This window comes from Mesoplodon densirostris, chromosome 6, assembly GCF_025265405.1.
Source record: "Mesoplodon densirostris isolate mMesDen1 chromosome 6, mMesDen1 primary haplotype, whole genome shotgun sequence".
NCBI lineage: Eukaryota > Metazoa > Chordata > Mammalia > Artiodactyla > Ziphiidae > Mesoplodon > Mesoplodon densirostris.
Genome location: NC_082666.1, coordinates 11,261,340 through 11,276,768, shown reverse-complemented (window position 1 = coordinate 11,276,768; position 15,429 = coordinate 11,261,340). Strand labels below are relative to the sequence as shown.

Here is a 15,429-nt window from a genome sequence, read left to right as displayed (position 1 = left end):
CATTTTAGGATCTCGCCTGGAAAATGAGGAAGAAAATAACTACGCCCCTTGCTGACACAGCGGTGTGGACTGGAATTACTTGGAAGATCTATCTGCAACACAACATTTGTGTCACTGTACAGTTTTGTGGACTGAGCGAGGAAAAACAACAAATAATTTAAGTTGGCTAGAGCTTCTGTATTTTCAAAGACTGCCACGTGCCTTAGGAATACTGTTTTATCTCCATACTTTGGATGACTTGTTCATTTTTCTCTCCCTCTTTTTCTCTCTGTATATTTATGACCAGAGCAAAAATGTAAAAAAAAAAAAAAAAAAAAAAAAAAAAGTTTGTTACTTTGAATAGTCCTAAAAAAGAAAAAAAAAAGGAAAAAAATCAAACCCCCTCCAACAGTCGCTTTGTTGTTTTAGAATTTTAAGGTGGAAGTCTGTTCAAATATCAGAATTTGTAAAATCTAACCAGTAATAAAACCACTTACTGAAACTAGCTGGTGCCACTGCTGTTTAGGGGTGTGCCAAATTCACAGGACTTAAGAGTCTTACGGAAGCCCAGAGATCAATTCCAAGGTCTTCCCCTATTTATAATATTTATTTATAACAATTTATAAATATTTATAATATTTGCGGGGACCCTCTTTTGTGCCAGACTTTGGGCTGCTTGTTGGGATCCAGAGATGAAGTAGACACAGTCCCTGCCCTTAAGGAATTTAGAGTGGAGGCAGAGACAGACGAGATCATCTTAGCACGTGTGCTATGTGCTAAGTGGGGAGCATGTAAGCAAAATACCATTCATTCATGCATGTGTTCTTTCAAATATTAAATAAGCACGCCCTGCTGGATCCTTTGACAAAGCTCAAAGGTCATTACACCTGCCTCTTCTGCTCTTCTCTGGGCTGGAAGGGTATGTCAGGCAATGAGGGAGGCCTTTCCCCATGAGGAGTGAACGCTGTCACCAAAGGGCAGTGTAAGCTTGAGTTTTCCTAATATAAGACACAAAATTTCAAAATCTTCCAAGAGGGCAAAACCAAATGAATTTTGTCCCTTTACTAAAGCTTCAGGTAACCTCAGAAACCCAGAGAAAAGATGCATCCAGGGAGGGTGGAGGATGAGAGCCAGGCAGAATGAGGTTGGAATCTCTACTGTTGAGCAGTGTGAGCTGAAGGAAGTCATTTCACCTCTCCAGGCCCCAGTTTCCTCAGCTGGAAGGTGACAGTCGTGACCTTTATATGACAGTTGTAGTGAGAGTGAAGTGAGGTATGTTGAAGGGCCCAGCGGAGGACCTGGCATGTAGGAGCTCAATATATTTTATGGAATGACAAGGGACACGTCAGGACCTTGCAGGTGGAGAGCAGGAATGTGTGTATCCAGGCACTGCCTGTCATTGCTGGATGCATCAAGCATGTGTGACGTCTGTCCACTGAGCATCTTACACCCCTCGTTTCTTGCCCTGAGGCCTACTAGAGGGTGCTCTGTTACCAGCTTGATCAAATGCCAGCCGTCATCTAGCAAAATGCCCCACAGTGGCCCACCAATTTGAAAACCCAGAGGGAAGATCATAGCTGCTTTGAGGAGAAAACAGCCAGGCAAGATTGGGCAGGACAGCAATCCAGCCCAGGCCTGCGGTCCCTCTCCCTTCCTCCTCCTGCCATCATGATTGTGACCATGTGGGGAAAGGGAGTAGGGCAGGAATGGGTTGAAAGTATGTAAAGCCTGAAGCGACTCACTTTCTGAAATGTTAAACACACACACAAAAAACACTATTGTTTCTATTGCTATTTAATGCCTGGCAAATAGTAGGTGCTCAATAAATTTTTTGTAAACTTTTATATTGATGTATAATGTGCATAAAGGGCACATTTCTGAAATGAACAGCTTGATTGCTGTTTTCCAAATGAACACACCCATGTAACCACCACCCAGATCAAGATACAGGACATTTACAGCACCCCGAAGTCTCCCTTGGGCCCCCTCCCTGTCAACCCCTCCCAAGGTAGCTCCTATTCTGACTTGTAGCACCATGGATTAGTTTTATCTGGTTTTGATTGATACATTTTTGCTGAATGAATTCAGGATTGCCCAAGATTAACCACCTTGCCTGGGGTCAGGCAGCTAGTGGTGGAGGAGCCAGGGTTTGAACCAGGTCTGTCTCCAGATGCCAGGCTCTCAACCTCAAGCAGAGACATTCGTAGTCACACATCCAAGCATGTGGGTTAAGAGCCTCAACTTTTTAATCTGTCAAATAGGGTAATAGAATCTACACCTCCTTGATGACTCGGTAAGAGAATGCAAGCAGAGGGCCTGGCCTGTGGACAGCCGCACAGATACAGCCCGACTCCAGGTACTCCCAGGGACCCACAGACACAGGTGCACTCTTGAGGCTCTAATGGATGGATAGACCCACAGGCTAATGTGCTCACACCCAGACAGCCCCACACAAAGACGCACGTGCACAAATCTAGCAGACAGACATAAACAGGCCCAGACGCTCACAGATATACCCAGACAGACACCCAGAGCACCCCACACAGGGAGGCCCGCATACAAACCCAGATGTGCACACGTGCAAACATTTGCAGGCACCCAGACGCCCCTGGACAGACCTGAGTCCGATCCCTATCTTGTCTGTCAGCAATGTCACCCAGAGGGAGCAGGCCCTGGAATGATGCCCAGGGGTCCCCTGCCCTCTACATGGGACCAACTTTGGAAGCAGGGCCTGCTGTTGGGCCAGGGATGGGGGGTTGCTGTGGAGAAGGCACTGCTCTCCCCTGAGTCCAGACTGAGAGCACCACACACAGAGTGAGACACTCAGAGAGAGTGACGGAGGCGGGGAGGTGGGGAGAGAGGGCAAGAGCGAGACACAGAGGCAGAAAGGGACAGTGACAAAGATATGCACAGACGCAGAGACAGAGAGAGATGACGATGGAGACAAAGATACAGGGCAGAGAGGCGGAGAGGCAGATCCGCAGGAGACTGGGAAAGAGAGATGGAAAGAGAGAGAACGGCCACAGAGCAGTGAAAAGGCAGCGAGACAAGAGACAGGGATCCAGGTTAAGAGACAGAGTCAAAGTCACAGGTGGAGAGATGACAAGATGGAGAGAAAAGCAGATGGAGATTGAGAAGACGCAGAGACAGAGAGAGATGACGATGGAGACAAAGATACAGGGCAGAGAGGCGGAGAGGCAGATCCGCAGGAGACTGGGAAAGAGAGATGGAAAGAGAGAGAACGGCCACAGAGCAGTGAAAAGGCAGCGAGACAAGAGACAGGGATCCAGGTTAAGAGACAGAGTCAAAAGTCACAGGTGGAGAGATGACAAGATGGAGAGAAAAGCAGATGGAGATTGAGAAGACGCAGAGACAGAGAGAGATGACGATGGAGACAAAGATACAGGGCAGAGAGGCGGAGAGGCAGATCCGCAGGAGACTGGGAAAGAGAGATGGAAAGAGAGAGAACAGCCACAGAGCAGTGAAAAGGCAGCGAGACAAGAGACAGGGATCCAGGTTAAGAGACAGAGTCAAAGTCACAGGTGGAGAGATGACAAGATGGAGAGAAAAGCAGATGGAGATTGAGAAGACTCAGAGATAAAGGGAGATCCTGGGACAGACTGAGAGGCTGAGAGAGACCTTGACAGAGAGACAGAGCGAGAGGAATAGAGATGGTCATTGTGAACTGGTGAAGAGTGACACTCAGAGAGGGAGAAGGTGGCACCAAAAGGACAGCAGAAATCAACAGAGACTCAAGACTGGAAAGCAGGCGCTCGGTGGGGCAGGGGCTGAGGCTGGGCTTAGGCTGCCAGCCCAGCTCCGTCCCCTGGTGATGGGAGGGAGGGAGAAGATGCTGTCGTCACTACCTGAGACTACCTCCCTGCATGCTGGCTCCAGAGGGGACCAAGGGACCATCACCGAAACCTTTTGGTCTCCAACCTGCTGTGAACATGGAGAGCCTCCTGGTTCTGGGGACCTATACCCAGGCCTGGCATTAGGCAGTTTGCAGGGGCTGAGGTTTGGACAGTGACTGTCCCCTGCCCTGTCTCATCCTATGAAGTCTCCTTTTCCCTAGAGAGGGGAGGCCTGGGGCAGATGGAAAAGACCTTCCACAGTCTTCCCTGCCTTGCAAGAATTTTGGCAAGGTACTTAGCCACTCTGAACCTCAGTATCTTAATCTGTAAAATGGGGCCAACGCTATCTGCCTTGTAGGGGGATTGCATGTTTGACTAAATCTGAGGGGAGCTACAGGGGAGGGGTGAGGAATTGTCTCAAGAAGTTGGGAGAGACTCCAAGGGGATGTTATGTGAGTTGGGATCTTGGATGAACCAAATGACCGTGTGGAGGAGGGGAGCAGGATGAGAAATCCCGGCAAGGACACAGCCTGGGCACAGGCAAGAGGATGCAGAGAACAGTGGGGAGTGGAGAGTAATTTAATGGCTGGGGGTGCTCCTGTGGAGGTGGGTCAGGTTCAGCTCATGGAGAGCCTTGAATACCAGCTGGAGCTTGGTCCTGGGGGCCTTGGGGAGATGCCTCTGACTCCCCTGTTCTTTCCTGGGCTGCAGGCCCAGGATACAACCAAGCAGGCCCCCTTCCCACCCCTGTACTCAGGTAGGAGTCCCACATGGCAGAACCAGCTTCCTGGAGAGGAAGTGTTGGCCGCTATGGCTTGTGTGTTCTGCTGGCAAGAGTGAACACCTCCAGGCTTCATCCGCCAGCTGAGGCCCCAGGGAGGGGTCGCCCTGGCCCCTGGGGACTCTAGGAGGGCCAGTGGGCCCTTCATACCTTCCTTTCCATCTTCCCCCTCCTCTCCTCCTCCCTTTCTCCATGGCCCAGTGCTGGGCATCGAGGTCTGGGGACGTGGAGATAATTTGGCCAACAGCCCCTCCCTCTGGCTCCCAGGCTTTCTGGGAGACAGACGCATCAACAGCCAGACACTGTCAGCATGAGGGAAGCCCGGGGGCTTACAGGAGCCCCAAGGAAGGAGAGTCTGGCTCTGCGTGGGACGGAAGTCCTACGCAACTTGCCATGCCTTTATGCTCATTATCTCACTGAGTCCTTCCCACAGCATCATGAGGCAGGGAGTGTCATTCCATTTCACAGAGAAGGAAGCCAAGGAGGGGTCATTTGCCCAGGATCACACAGCTTGGGGGCCACAAAGAGATTTTCATTGCAGTTCTAGAAATTCAGCTAGCACCTATCAATCCATCCACCATGCCAGGCACTGTGGCTGGGGGCACTTAGACCATTGCGGCCCACCCTGGGGTCTTGTGCCAGCGGCTGGACTGGAGGTTCGAGAGGCAGAGGGAGCCCAGAAGAGGGTCCTAACAGGGGTGGATGTTTTGGGAAACTTTTAGAGTTGGAAGATCAGGCGACTGACCTGGAAGTGTTTGAGGCCACAGCGGGATCCAGGAAGAGGGCAGAAGGGTGCTCAGGGTGTAGGATTTTTCCACCAGTGAGCAGCCCTCACGTGGGCAGGAGAGAATCACCGAAAATTCTTTGGCGATGGAAGCTGCCTTGGAGAGCCTCTAGCCAGACCTGTGCTTCAGAACTATCTTCCTCAGAACCAGCAGCTTTTCTAAAATACCCACACTGCAGGGGAGCCCAGGTTGGTGTATCTTACACAAAGCTTTTTATTATGGAAAATTTCAAACATCGATGAAGTAAACAGAAAAGTATAATGAACCCCTATGTATACATTGCCCAGCTTCTATAGGTATCAGTGTTCACTCATTCTTGTAATATCCATACCTCCACCCACTCTCCACTCCCAATTCGATGATGATAACGATGATGACCTGTGCATCTTTTAAAAATCAAGGATTCTGATAGGCAGCCTGAGTTGGGGACTACCCACCTGGCCCCTTCATTTTAGGGATGAGCAGTGTAAGCTCAGAGAGGGGAAGGGACTAACCTAAGGGTACACAGCCAGTAAGCAGCAGAAGTTCATCTTGCTAAAGGACATTTATTGAGAGCCATGTCCTGTGCTGGTCACCGGGGATACCAGTGAATAAGAGGGTACCTGCCCTTATAGAACTCGGAGTCTTGTGGGGGATACAAATGTCAAATAGCCTCAAAAGTAACTAACGGGGGCTTCCCTGGTGGCGCAGTGGTTGAGAGTCCGCCTGCCGAGGCAGGGGACACGGGTTCGTGCCCCGGTCCGGGAAGATCCCACATGCCGTGGAGCGGCTGGGCCCGTGAGCCATGGCCGCTGAGTCTGCGTGTCTGGAGCCTGTGCTCTGCAGCGGGAGAGGCCACAACAGTGAGAGGCCTGCGTACCACACACACACACACACAAAGTAACTAATGATGTATGTGATAAGGTGTATGTGAGACCATACACACAGGTGAGGGAAAGGACAACTTCCTGGAGGAAGGTGTCACTGAGAGATCAGATAAGTGAGTGGGAATTAACTCAGCAAGTGGGAAGGGGAGGGGGAGAAGAAAGAGTAAGAGCATGTGCAACAGCCCTGAGCCCAGTAGGTCCAAGGCACTCAAAGGTAGCTAGTATGACTGGAGATTTCAGGGCAAGGGCCAGAATGGTGGGAGTTGGGGCTGGAGACATGGCCATGGGCTTTCCAGGCAGCTTGCCTGTATCTTTATTCCAAGAGCACCAGGAAACTGGAAAAGATGAATCAGGGCAGTTGGGGACAGAGACAAATGTGCGGTCACTCAAACAATGGGGCACCCAACTGCGTGGGAGCAGAGGAGGTGGGCTGGCTATGGGGAGGGAGAGCGAAGAGGGGGCAAAGCCACAGCTGGGCAGCTGGTGGGACCCTTCGATGCAGTGGGAAACGTCCTTTGCAAGAGGATGGGGGAAAATGACCAGGGATTTGGGGTTTGGACTTGTCAAGTTTTTGATGCCTCTGAGACATCAAAGTGCTGGCCCATCCTTCCCACCAGGGGCCTCTGAGTCACATGACGGAGGCATGAAAGGGATCTGGGACATTTACGCATTGCTTTGGGTTTCCCATCCCTCCTGAGCAAGTTGGTCCTTAAGCTGGTGTGTGAGATTCAGTCACAACCTGGTCTCTGTCCACCTCTCTGGTGCAGGACTCGGGACCATCTCTGGGCCTTAATGCTAGCCAAGCACTCCAAACTCATCCATGATTTATATGCTGGGTGGGCCCTCTGCATGGGGGTCCTACCCCCCTTCTCTCCTCAAAAACTCCTGCTCAGAAGCCCCTTCCTTTTTGGAGCCTTTCCTGCTTAGCCTTCTTCCCTCCTGACTGTGCTGTAACTGTGTCCTTCAGAGTGAACTCACCACACAGGGCAGTAATTGTCTGTTTGTCCCCACTCACCTCCACCCTGCAACAGGGGCACTCGAGGCTGGCCTCTTCCTGCCTAGGTCAGCACTGCCAGCACACTGCTGGGCACAGGGTCCCTGGTAACATATCTTTCGCAATTGAGCAAATTAATGATGAATCTGTAGGTGCATATTTAGGGACTATTTTACTCTCTTTCCTGCCACTGTAAGCTCTATGACTCAGTATCCCTGTGTTCTTCTTTATATTGCACCCAGCACAGTGCCTGGCAGATGGTGGGTCCTTAAAAAAATATTTCCTAGGTCCTGGAGAGAATAAATGTCAGCATGAACCTTCACTGTGGCTGAGAATCTTGCCTTTAGAGCTTTGGCCCGAGACTCTGCTGCTACTTAACCTCTCTGAAGGTAATGGTAACCCCTACTTCATCGAGTTTTGTGAACTCTGAAGCATATAACTCAGAGTGCCTGGCCCGTAGGATGCTCTGCGCTGCTCGAGGGAGCTGTTGCTCCTTATTCAATCCAGTTCGGTCTTTCACTTCAGGCACCTTTATGAGTCTTTGCTCCAAGAGAAGAGGCGAGGGAGGAGGCTCCACTGTGGGACAGCCTCAGAAGTTCTCAGACAGCCTGGGGTGGGGCTGGGCTTGGGGGCGGCTCCGGGCAGAGGGGGCGGCTGCGAGCCCGGAGCTGTCCGAGGAGGCCCCCTGGGGACTGGGGAGGGGCGGAAGCCGGAGCTGAGGTCAGATCCGGCGAGGTGAGGAGCCGAGACATCCTGCGGGGGCGCCCGCGGGGACCTAGCGAAGCTCCCGGGGGAGCCGCCCTGGCACAGCGGGAACTGGCAGAGGGACGCCGGGTGTGGGGCGTCGGAGCCCCCGCAGGGGCCGGGCGGAGGGCGCCGCCTGGCGGTGCACCGCGGCATTGTCCCGGTGGGGTCTGCACTGTTGAAATGCCCCGCAGGGAGGTCAGAGACCGATATCTATTCTATTCGGGGCTCTGGACGCTTTCCTCAGCTTCTGCTTTGGAGTCCCTAACGTGTGCCAGGCACTGCGGTAGGCAGAGTCAAGGGGCTGTGACAGCATGGAAGCACACAGCACAGGGATCGGCACACAGTAGGTCCCCCCAAATGCCCTCCTATCCTTTAGGCTCATTCCTGCGGGCCTCTGTCTGGGCAGAGGTGCTGGGCTCAAGCCTGAGGGACTCCCCAAGTATGGGAAGGGAAGAGAAGGTGCAATTCCAGGCACCTATCCTGGGCTCCCTGGGGGGCTCACTCTGCCCCCTGCCGCCCCCCGCCAGTGGCCTCCACGAATGAGGACTGAAGCCCGTCTGCCTGGTGTGTGATGGGTAGGCAGGGTGTGGGGTGTGCACTGAGGTGTGGTGGGTGTGGGTTGGAGGGAGGTGTGTTTGGATGTCAGTGTATCTGTGTGTGTAGTCATGTTAGTGTGTATGTTAATTTGGGGCGTCTATGTCTTTGTTGAGATGTGTGTGTCTGTGATCAGGTGTGTGTGTCCGTGTGTGAGTCTGTGTTCAGGGGCGTTTGTCCATGTGTGTCTATGACTAGGAGTGTGTGTCTGTATATGTCTGTGATCAAGGGTGTGTGTGTGTGTGTGTGATCAGGCGTGTGTGTCTTTGTTCAGGGGTGTGTTTAAGTCTGTGTTCGCACAGGGATGAGAGCTCAGGTGAACACAGGTGTTCAAGGTGGTGTGTGTGTGTGCTGCAGATTGGGGGCGGGGGAGCTGAGGGTGATCTGGGCCTGTCTGAGGAGCGGGTGAAAAACTAACCATGTTTGCACCCAACAGAGGGGTGGCCAGGCCCCTGCCCTGTTCCCTTACTGCAGCCCTTCAGGACCACTACTTTCCTTTCCTCCCCCTTCCCTAAGCCCTACCTGTACTGAGTCCAGCTCTCTATGCCTCCCCTTGGAGATGAGGAAACCAGGCCTAGAGCAGGGAGGGACTGGACCAAGGACCTCAGCCAGAAGGCAGTGGAGCCAGGGTATTGGCTGGACTCCCAACTCCAGCCTGAATTCTTTCCTCTTCCAGGAGGACACTGCACACCTTGTGCCCAGCCTGGGGCAGGGGTGGGGATGGGTTTCTGGGCTGGGCTGCATGGGGAGTAGGACACAAAAGCCCCAGTGTCTGCCCTGGCCTCTCCAGCCTGGCCCTGCCCTGTTCCAGGAGCCAGGTGGGTGTCCAGCACCAGGCCGGGAAAAGAGGGCCACCTGTGACATCCATGCTCACCGGGGGCCAGCCCCAGTGCTGGACCCACTTGCCCCACCGCCCCAGGCGCTGACTCTCACTGGGTGTGACAAGGAAGGAAAGCTTTGCCGACATTTTGGGCTCATGGCGCCAGCTCTCAGCTGGCACCCACTCAGGCCCGGAGCGCTTCAGCTTGCCCTGCTCTGAGGAGGGATTGATGAGTAATTAAGATCGTAATGATATCAACACATATATTAATAGAATCATAATAATGGCTACTGTTTGCTGAGGCCTGACTGTGTGGCATTTCTAAGCTCTTTAAACAGGTTTCCGGGAGGCAGTGAGGCAGGGTGGTTAGGACCTTGGGCTCCAGTGACAGCCAGACTGTCAGGATTATTTCCCAGCAACACTTCCCAGCTGTGTGACCTTGGGCAAGACCTTAAAATCTCCCTGCCTCAATTTTCCCAGCTGTAAAATGACGGTAGATGAGTTAACATACAAAAATCACTTAAAAACCCTGTCTGGCATTGATTAAATGTGCAACAAATATTAACTCTTATCATTGTGATCTCCTCAGCTCCTCACGGCATCCTAGGAGATACACACTGCTATCTTTGCTTTACAGATGAGGAAACTGAGGCTGAGCCGTTAGCCATAGGTTGCAAAACGAGGGGGTGTCCAGGCTGGGTCCTGAAACCAGGCCTGATACTAAAGCCTTTGTCCGAGGCTGTATTCCCCATACCGGCCTTGACAGGATAGTTTGTAGCTGATAAGGTTAACCTCTGATAGAAAGTGCTTCCACATGCATCAACTTGTTTGAATTCCACCAGGGCCTTAAGGTGGGGATTTAATGTTAGCATCTCCCCTGATAAATGGAGAAATTGTGGTCCAGAGAAAGTGCCTTGCCTAAGGTTTACACAGCAAGCAAGTGGCAGAGCCAGCATTCGACTCCAGGTCTTTCCACTGTTAAACAGCATCATTTTATGTAATTATGGTTTCGGGGTGAACCTACTGTGTGTCAGGTAGCATGCCAGCACTGTGCCCACATAAGCCTTTGTAATTCTTATAATATTCTCATAGTGATTCCTTGCTCTCTGTAAACATCTATCTCTAGCCTCCAGGCTGAGTCCCCTTAGAGGACAGGGCTAGAATATGATTTACCTCTGGGTGCCCAGGGCCAGCACAGAGCCTGGCACAAAATGAGTGAACAGTCTGACGGGGAAGACACACATCTGTGTGGTGACATGGGTGAGGAGGGCTGCCAGAAGGAGTGGATGAAGGAGGACTTGGAAGGGAATGTAACTGGGGCGCCTGACCCACGGTGGGGGTCAGGAAAACCCACCTTGAAAGGCAGATATCTGTGTTGAGATGGAAAGGGCAGGTGGGCATAATATATCTATAGTGACATGTTTCTGTGTGATACTTTGTGCCTGACATTACGATAGTTATGATTTTAAAGTTTTAGGGAGTTCCCTGGTGGCCTAGGGGTTAGGATTCTGGGCTTTCACTGCTGAGACCCAGATTTTTTTTTTATTTTAACATCTTTGTTGGAGTATAATTGCTTTACAGTGGTGTGTTAGTTTCTGCTGTATAACAAAGTGAATCAGCTATACATACACATATATCCCCATATCCCCTCCCTCTTGCATCTCCCTCCCACCCTCCCTATCCCACCCCTCCAGGTGGTCACAAAGTGAGACCCAGATTTAATCCCTGGTAGGGGAACTGAGATCCTGCAAGCCGCGCGGCATGGCCAATTAAAAAAAAAAAAAAAAAAAAAAAAAAAAGGTTTTATAGTCATTACCACATTTAATCCTCAAAATGTCTCATTTAATTCTCAATACTTGAGGTTGGCACAAGAATTAGCCCTATTTCATAGATAAAGAGACTTGGGCATAAGGTGATGAGATCATGGAGCTGGGATTTGAAACTTGGTCGTCTGCCTCCCTCCAGGCAAAGATGGGGATGGGATGGGGAGTGGGTAAAAGACCCCCTCAGCTGTCTCATTTCTTTTTTCCAACAACTCTGTGAAGATCTGCCTTAGCTCTCCTTACTTTTAAAAGCAAGGGACGGGGCACCATGTATAGATGAGATTTCCCCCCTAATTTCCTGCTAGCTATGCCCAGTCTCAGTTCATTCCTAGTTCCCATACCTCCATCACCCACACTGCCCCAGAACAGGGCCAGGCATGCAACAAGCACTCAACGAGTGGTGCTGATGGATGCCTGTATGGGCCCCACCTGGGCTCCAGGCTGGGGCGGGGACAGGGCTGGAGTTGGGTCCTCGGGAGGCCCAGGCTGATGTTAGGGCCCGCACGCAGGAGAGAGGTTAAGAATAAGCATTAATTAAATGCCTCCTGTATGTTGGGCTCATGTGCAGGGTAGCTTGGGCTTGGGGGCAGGAGCTATGGGTGGCCTCCTGAGAGCCGGGCTTCCAGCACTTTGGACCCCCAGAGTTTCGCCCGAGGCCCCGGGGGAGCTGTCAGGACGAGCTGCTCTGGGGTGAGCCAGCGTCTGGGGCCCCCCCGCGGCTCTGAGCAGGCCAGGAAATGCCCGCTTGTGCGTTTGTTTTCCATCAACAACAGGCTTGTGTAAACTTCTCGCCAGCTCCGAGGGCTGCCAAGGCTGGGGAGGCGGCCTTATCTGATAGGGGCTCTGCCAGGGCCGGGGTTCCCTGCGTGTCCCGGCACAGGCCATGCGGAGAGAGCCCTGGCGGTGGGTGGGAATCGGGGCTTGGCACTGGGCTCCCCTCCTCTCCCCCAATCCCAGAGCAGGAAAGTGCAGGGCTCCCTTCCCCCAAGATAACCAGGGGGAGCTAGTCTCTGCCCCCAGACCCCGATTCCCAGTTCCCAGTCCTGCACGTGCCCACCTTACCTGTGCCCTGCGGAGGGAGGAAAGCAGCCTGCAGTGAGATGCTGGGGTGCCCCAGTCACCCCAGGTTTGTGCTGGTCCAGTGGTTCTCAGAATACAGCTGGCTTGGGAGAAAAAGTTGGCTCACCAGCTTTACCTCTAGAGATTCTGATTTAATAGAGTCTGGGGTGGGACACACTATCAGCAAAAAATAAAAACAAAAAACTTTTTATTCTGAAAAAATTTCAAAATCACGGGGAAAAGTAATAATACAGTAATACAATGAATGCCCATATAACCTTCCTGGAGTCACCAGTTGCTAACCTTTTGCCACGTTTGCTTTCTCTCTCTCTCTCCACCCCTCCTCCCACCCCCCACATCCTTGAGGTGGATGATATTATGTATTATTCCCACTTTACAGATGGGGGAAACTAAGGTTTAAGAGCTGAAATAACTAGTCCAGGAAAGTGACAGAGCTGACATTTAAACTCAGATCTCAAATGAAAACTTTCACTGTTTTTGCTTTTTTAATGATTTTCTTGTGTTTAATATGTTTGGAAGGTTTGGAATGATTAACACTTGCACATTGTATTGGAAGGTATTAAGTATGCCGTTCCCTAACTTCAGCATCTTAGTTCCTCACTTACAGGCAGTCTTTGTTACTGGTTTCATGGTTATCTCTTCAGAGATATTCTATGCCTATGAAAACACATCTAGAAAACAGTTTTCCCATGGATGGTATTGTTTTGTCCACCTTGTTCTGCACTTTGTTTCCTCTCTGCCCTTAACTACAAATCACAGAGATTTTTCCACATTGTAAATATAAAACTGTTCCATTCTTTTTTTTTTTTTTTTTTTTTTTGCGGTACGCGGGCCTCTTACTGTTGTGACCTCTCCCATTGCAGAGCACAGCCTCCGGACGCGCAGGCTCAGCGGCCATGGCTCACGGGCCCAGCCGCTCCACGGCATGTGGGATCTTCCCAGACCGGGGCACGAACCCGTGTTCCCTGCATTGGCAGGCGGACTCTCAACCACTGCGCCACCAGGGAAGCCCTCCATTCTTTTAAAACAGTCCAGGGAATTCTCTGGCAGTACAGTGGTTAGGACTCAGCGCTTTCACTGCCAGAGCCCGGGCTCCATCCCTGGTCAGGGAGCTAAGATCCCTGAAAGCCTCTGTGAAAAACAAGCGACAAACAACAAACACAGAAAACAGTCCATAGTATTTCACCAAATAGATGTTCCATAATTCATTTCACTAGTGCCCTACTGATGGGAAATTAGGCTGTTTCCAATCTATTGTTATTATAAGCAAACCTGCAATAAATAGCCACATCCATACCTCAACTTGCACATATAAAAGTGTATCTGTATGGTAAATTCCTAGAAATGGAATGGCTGGGTTAAAGGTTATGTAGATTTTTAATTTACTTACATATTGCCAAATCACTCTTCAGGGAGGTTGTACCAATTTGCCCTCCCACTTGCAATGAATGAGAATGCCTGTTGCCCACACCCGTGCCAATACAGCATGTTATCAAACTTTTTGATCTTTGTCAATCTGTTAGATATAAAATGATATCTAGTAGCTGTAATTTCATTTCTCCTGCTACAAGGGAAGTTGACTGTGGTTTGTTTGTTTTTTTTTTTTGCGGTACGCGGGCCTCTCAGTGTTGTGGCCTCTCCCGTTGCGGAGCACAGGCTCTGAACGCACAGGCTCAGCGGCCATGGCTCACGGACCCAGCCACTCCACGGCACGTGGGATCTTCCCGGACCGGGGCATGAACCTGTGTCCCCTGCATCGGCAGGCGGACTCTCAACCACTGCACCACCAGGGAAGCCCCGACTGTGTTTTTATAAGACTAAGAATCATTTACATTTCTTTTCCTGGGGACTGTTTGTTTATACACTTTTCCTATTTTTAATTAGGTTTTTTTTTCTCCCTGATAAGTAAGAACTCTTAAAATAGCAAGAATATCAGGCCCTTGTCGATAGCATATGATATGTCTATAATATATATATTTTTTGACTTTGTTTATATTATTTTTCATGAAGAATTAAAATTTTTTGTGTGGCCAAATTTATCAAGTTTGTCATTTATGGAATCATTTTTTCAAGTTATACTTTTAAAGGCTTTCCTTACTCTAAGAATCCTTTTGAAATTACTCCCAGGTTTTATTCATTCTAGAATTTGCCTTGGAGTATGGTGTGAGGTAGGGTTTCAGCTGTTTCTCTGGCTGGCTATCTTGTTGTCCCAGTGCTATTTATTTAATAATTTATCTTTTTGTTATTGATTAGCAATGTTACATTTGTCATATACTAAATTCCTGTAGGCATTTAGCTACTGTATTAGTTTCCCAGGGCTGCTGTAACAAATTAGCACAAACTGGGTAACTTAAAGCAGCAGAAACTTTTTCTCTCAAAGTTCTGAAGGCTAGAAGTCTAAAATCAAGATGTTGGCAGGGGGTTTCCCTGGTGGCACAGTGGTTAAGAATCCGCCTGTCAATGCAGGGGACACAGGTTCGAGCCCTGGTCCGGGAAGATCCCACATGCCGCGGAGGAACTAAGTCTGTGCGCCACAACTACTGAGCCTGTGCTCTAGAGCCCGCGTGCCACAACTACTGAAGCCTGCGTGCCTAGAGCCCACAAGAGAAGCCACCTCCATGAGAAGTCCACGCACTGCAATGAAGAGTAGCCCCTGCTCGCTGCAACTAAAGAAAGCCCGCGTGCAGCAATGAAGACCCCAAAATAAATAAATAAATAAATAGATAGATAAATAAATAAATAAATAAGATGTTAGCAGGGCCAGGCTCCCTCTGGTGACTCTGGTGGAACAAACCATCCAGTTGGTCTGTCCTAGCTTCTGGTAGTTGCCAGCAACCCTTGGCATTCCTAGGGTTGTGGCAGCATAACTCCAATCTCTACTTTGGTCTTTATATGACCTCTCCTCTCAGTGTTTATGTCCAAATTTCCCTCTTCTTATAATGATACCAGCCATTGGATTAAGGCCTAATCCAATATGACCCTAATTCAGTATGACCTCATTTTAACTTGATTACATCTGCAAAGACCCTATTTCTAATAAGATCATACTCCCGCTACTAGGGGTTAGGAGTTGAGCATACCTTTTGAGGGGACACAGTTTTACCCA

General features: G+C 50.4%; 1 protein-coding gene across 1 annotated transcript; it reads left to right on the top strand.

Moving 5' to 3' along the window:
- The first annotated feature begins 2,916 nt into the window (after nt 1-2,916).
- Nucleotides 2,917-3,339, top strand: LOC132491585 (octapeptide-repeat protein T2-like). Its single transcript, XM_060100451.1, has one exon. It carries the CDS (start codon nt 2,917-2,919, stop codon nt 3,337-3,339), a length of 423 nt encoding a protein of 140 aa, XP_059956434.1.
- The last annotated feature ends 12,090 nt before the right edge of the window (nt 3,340-15,429 follow it).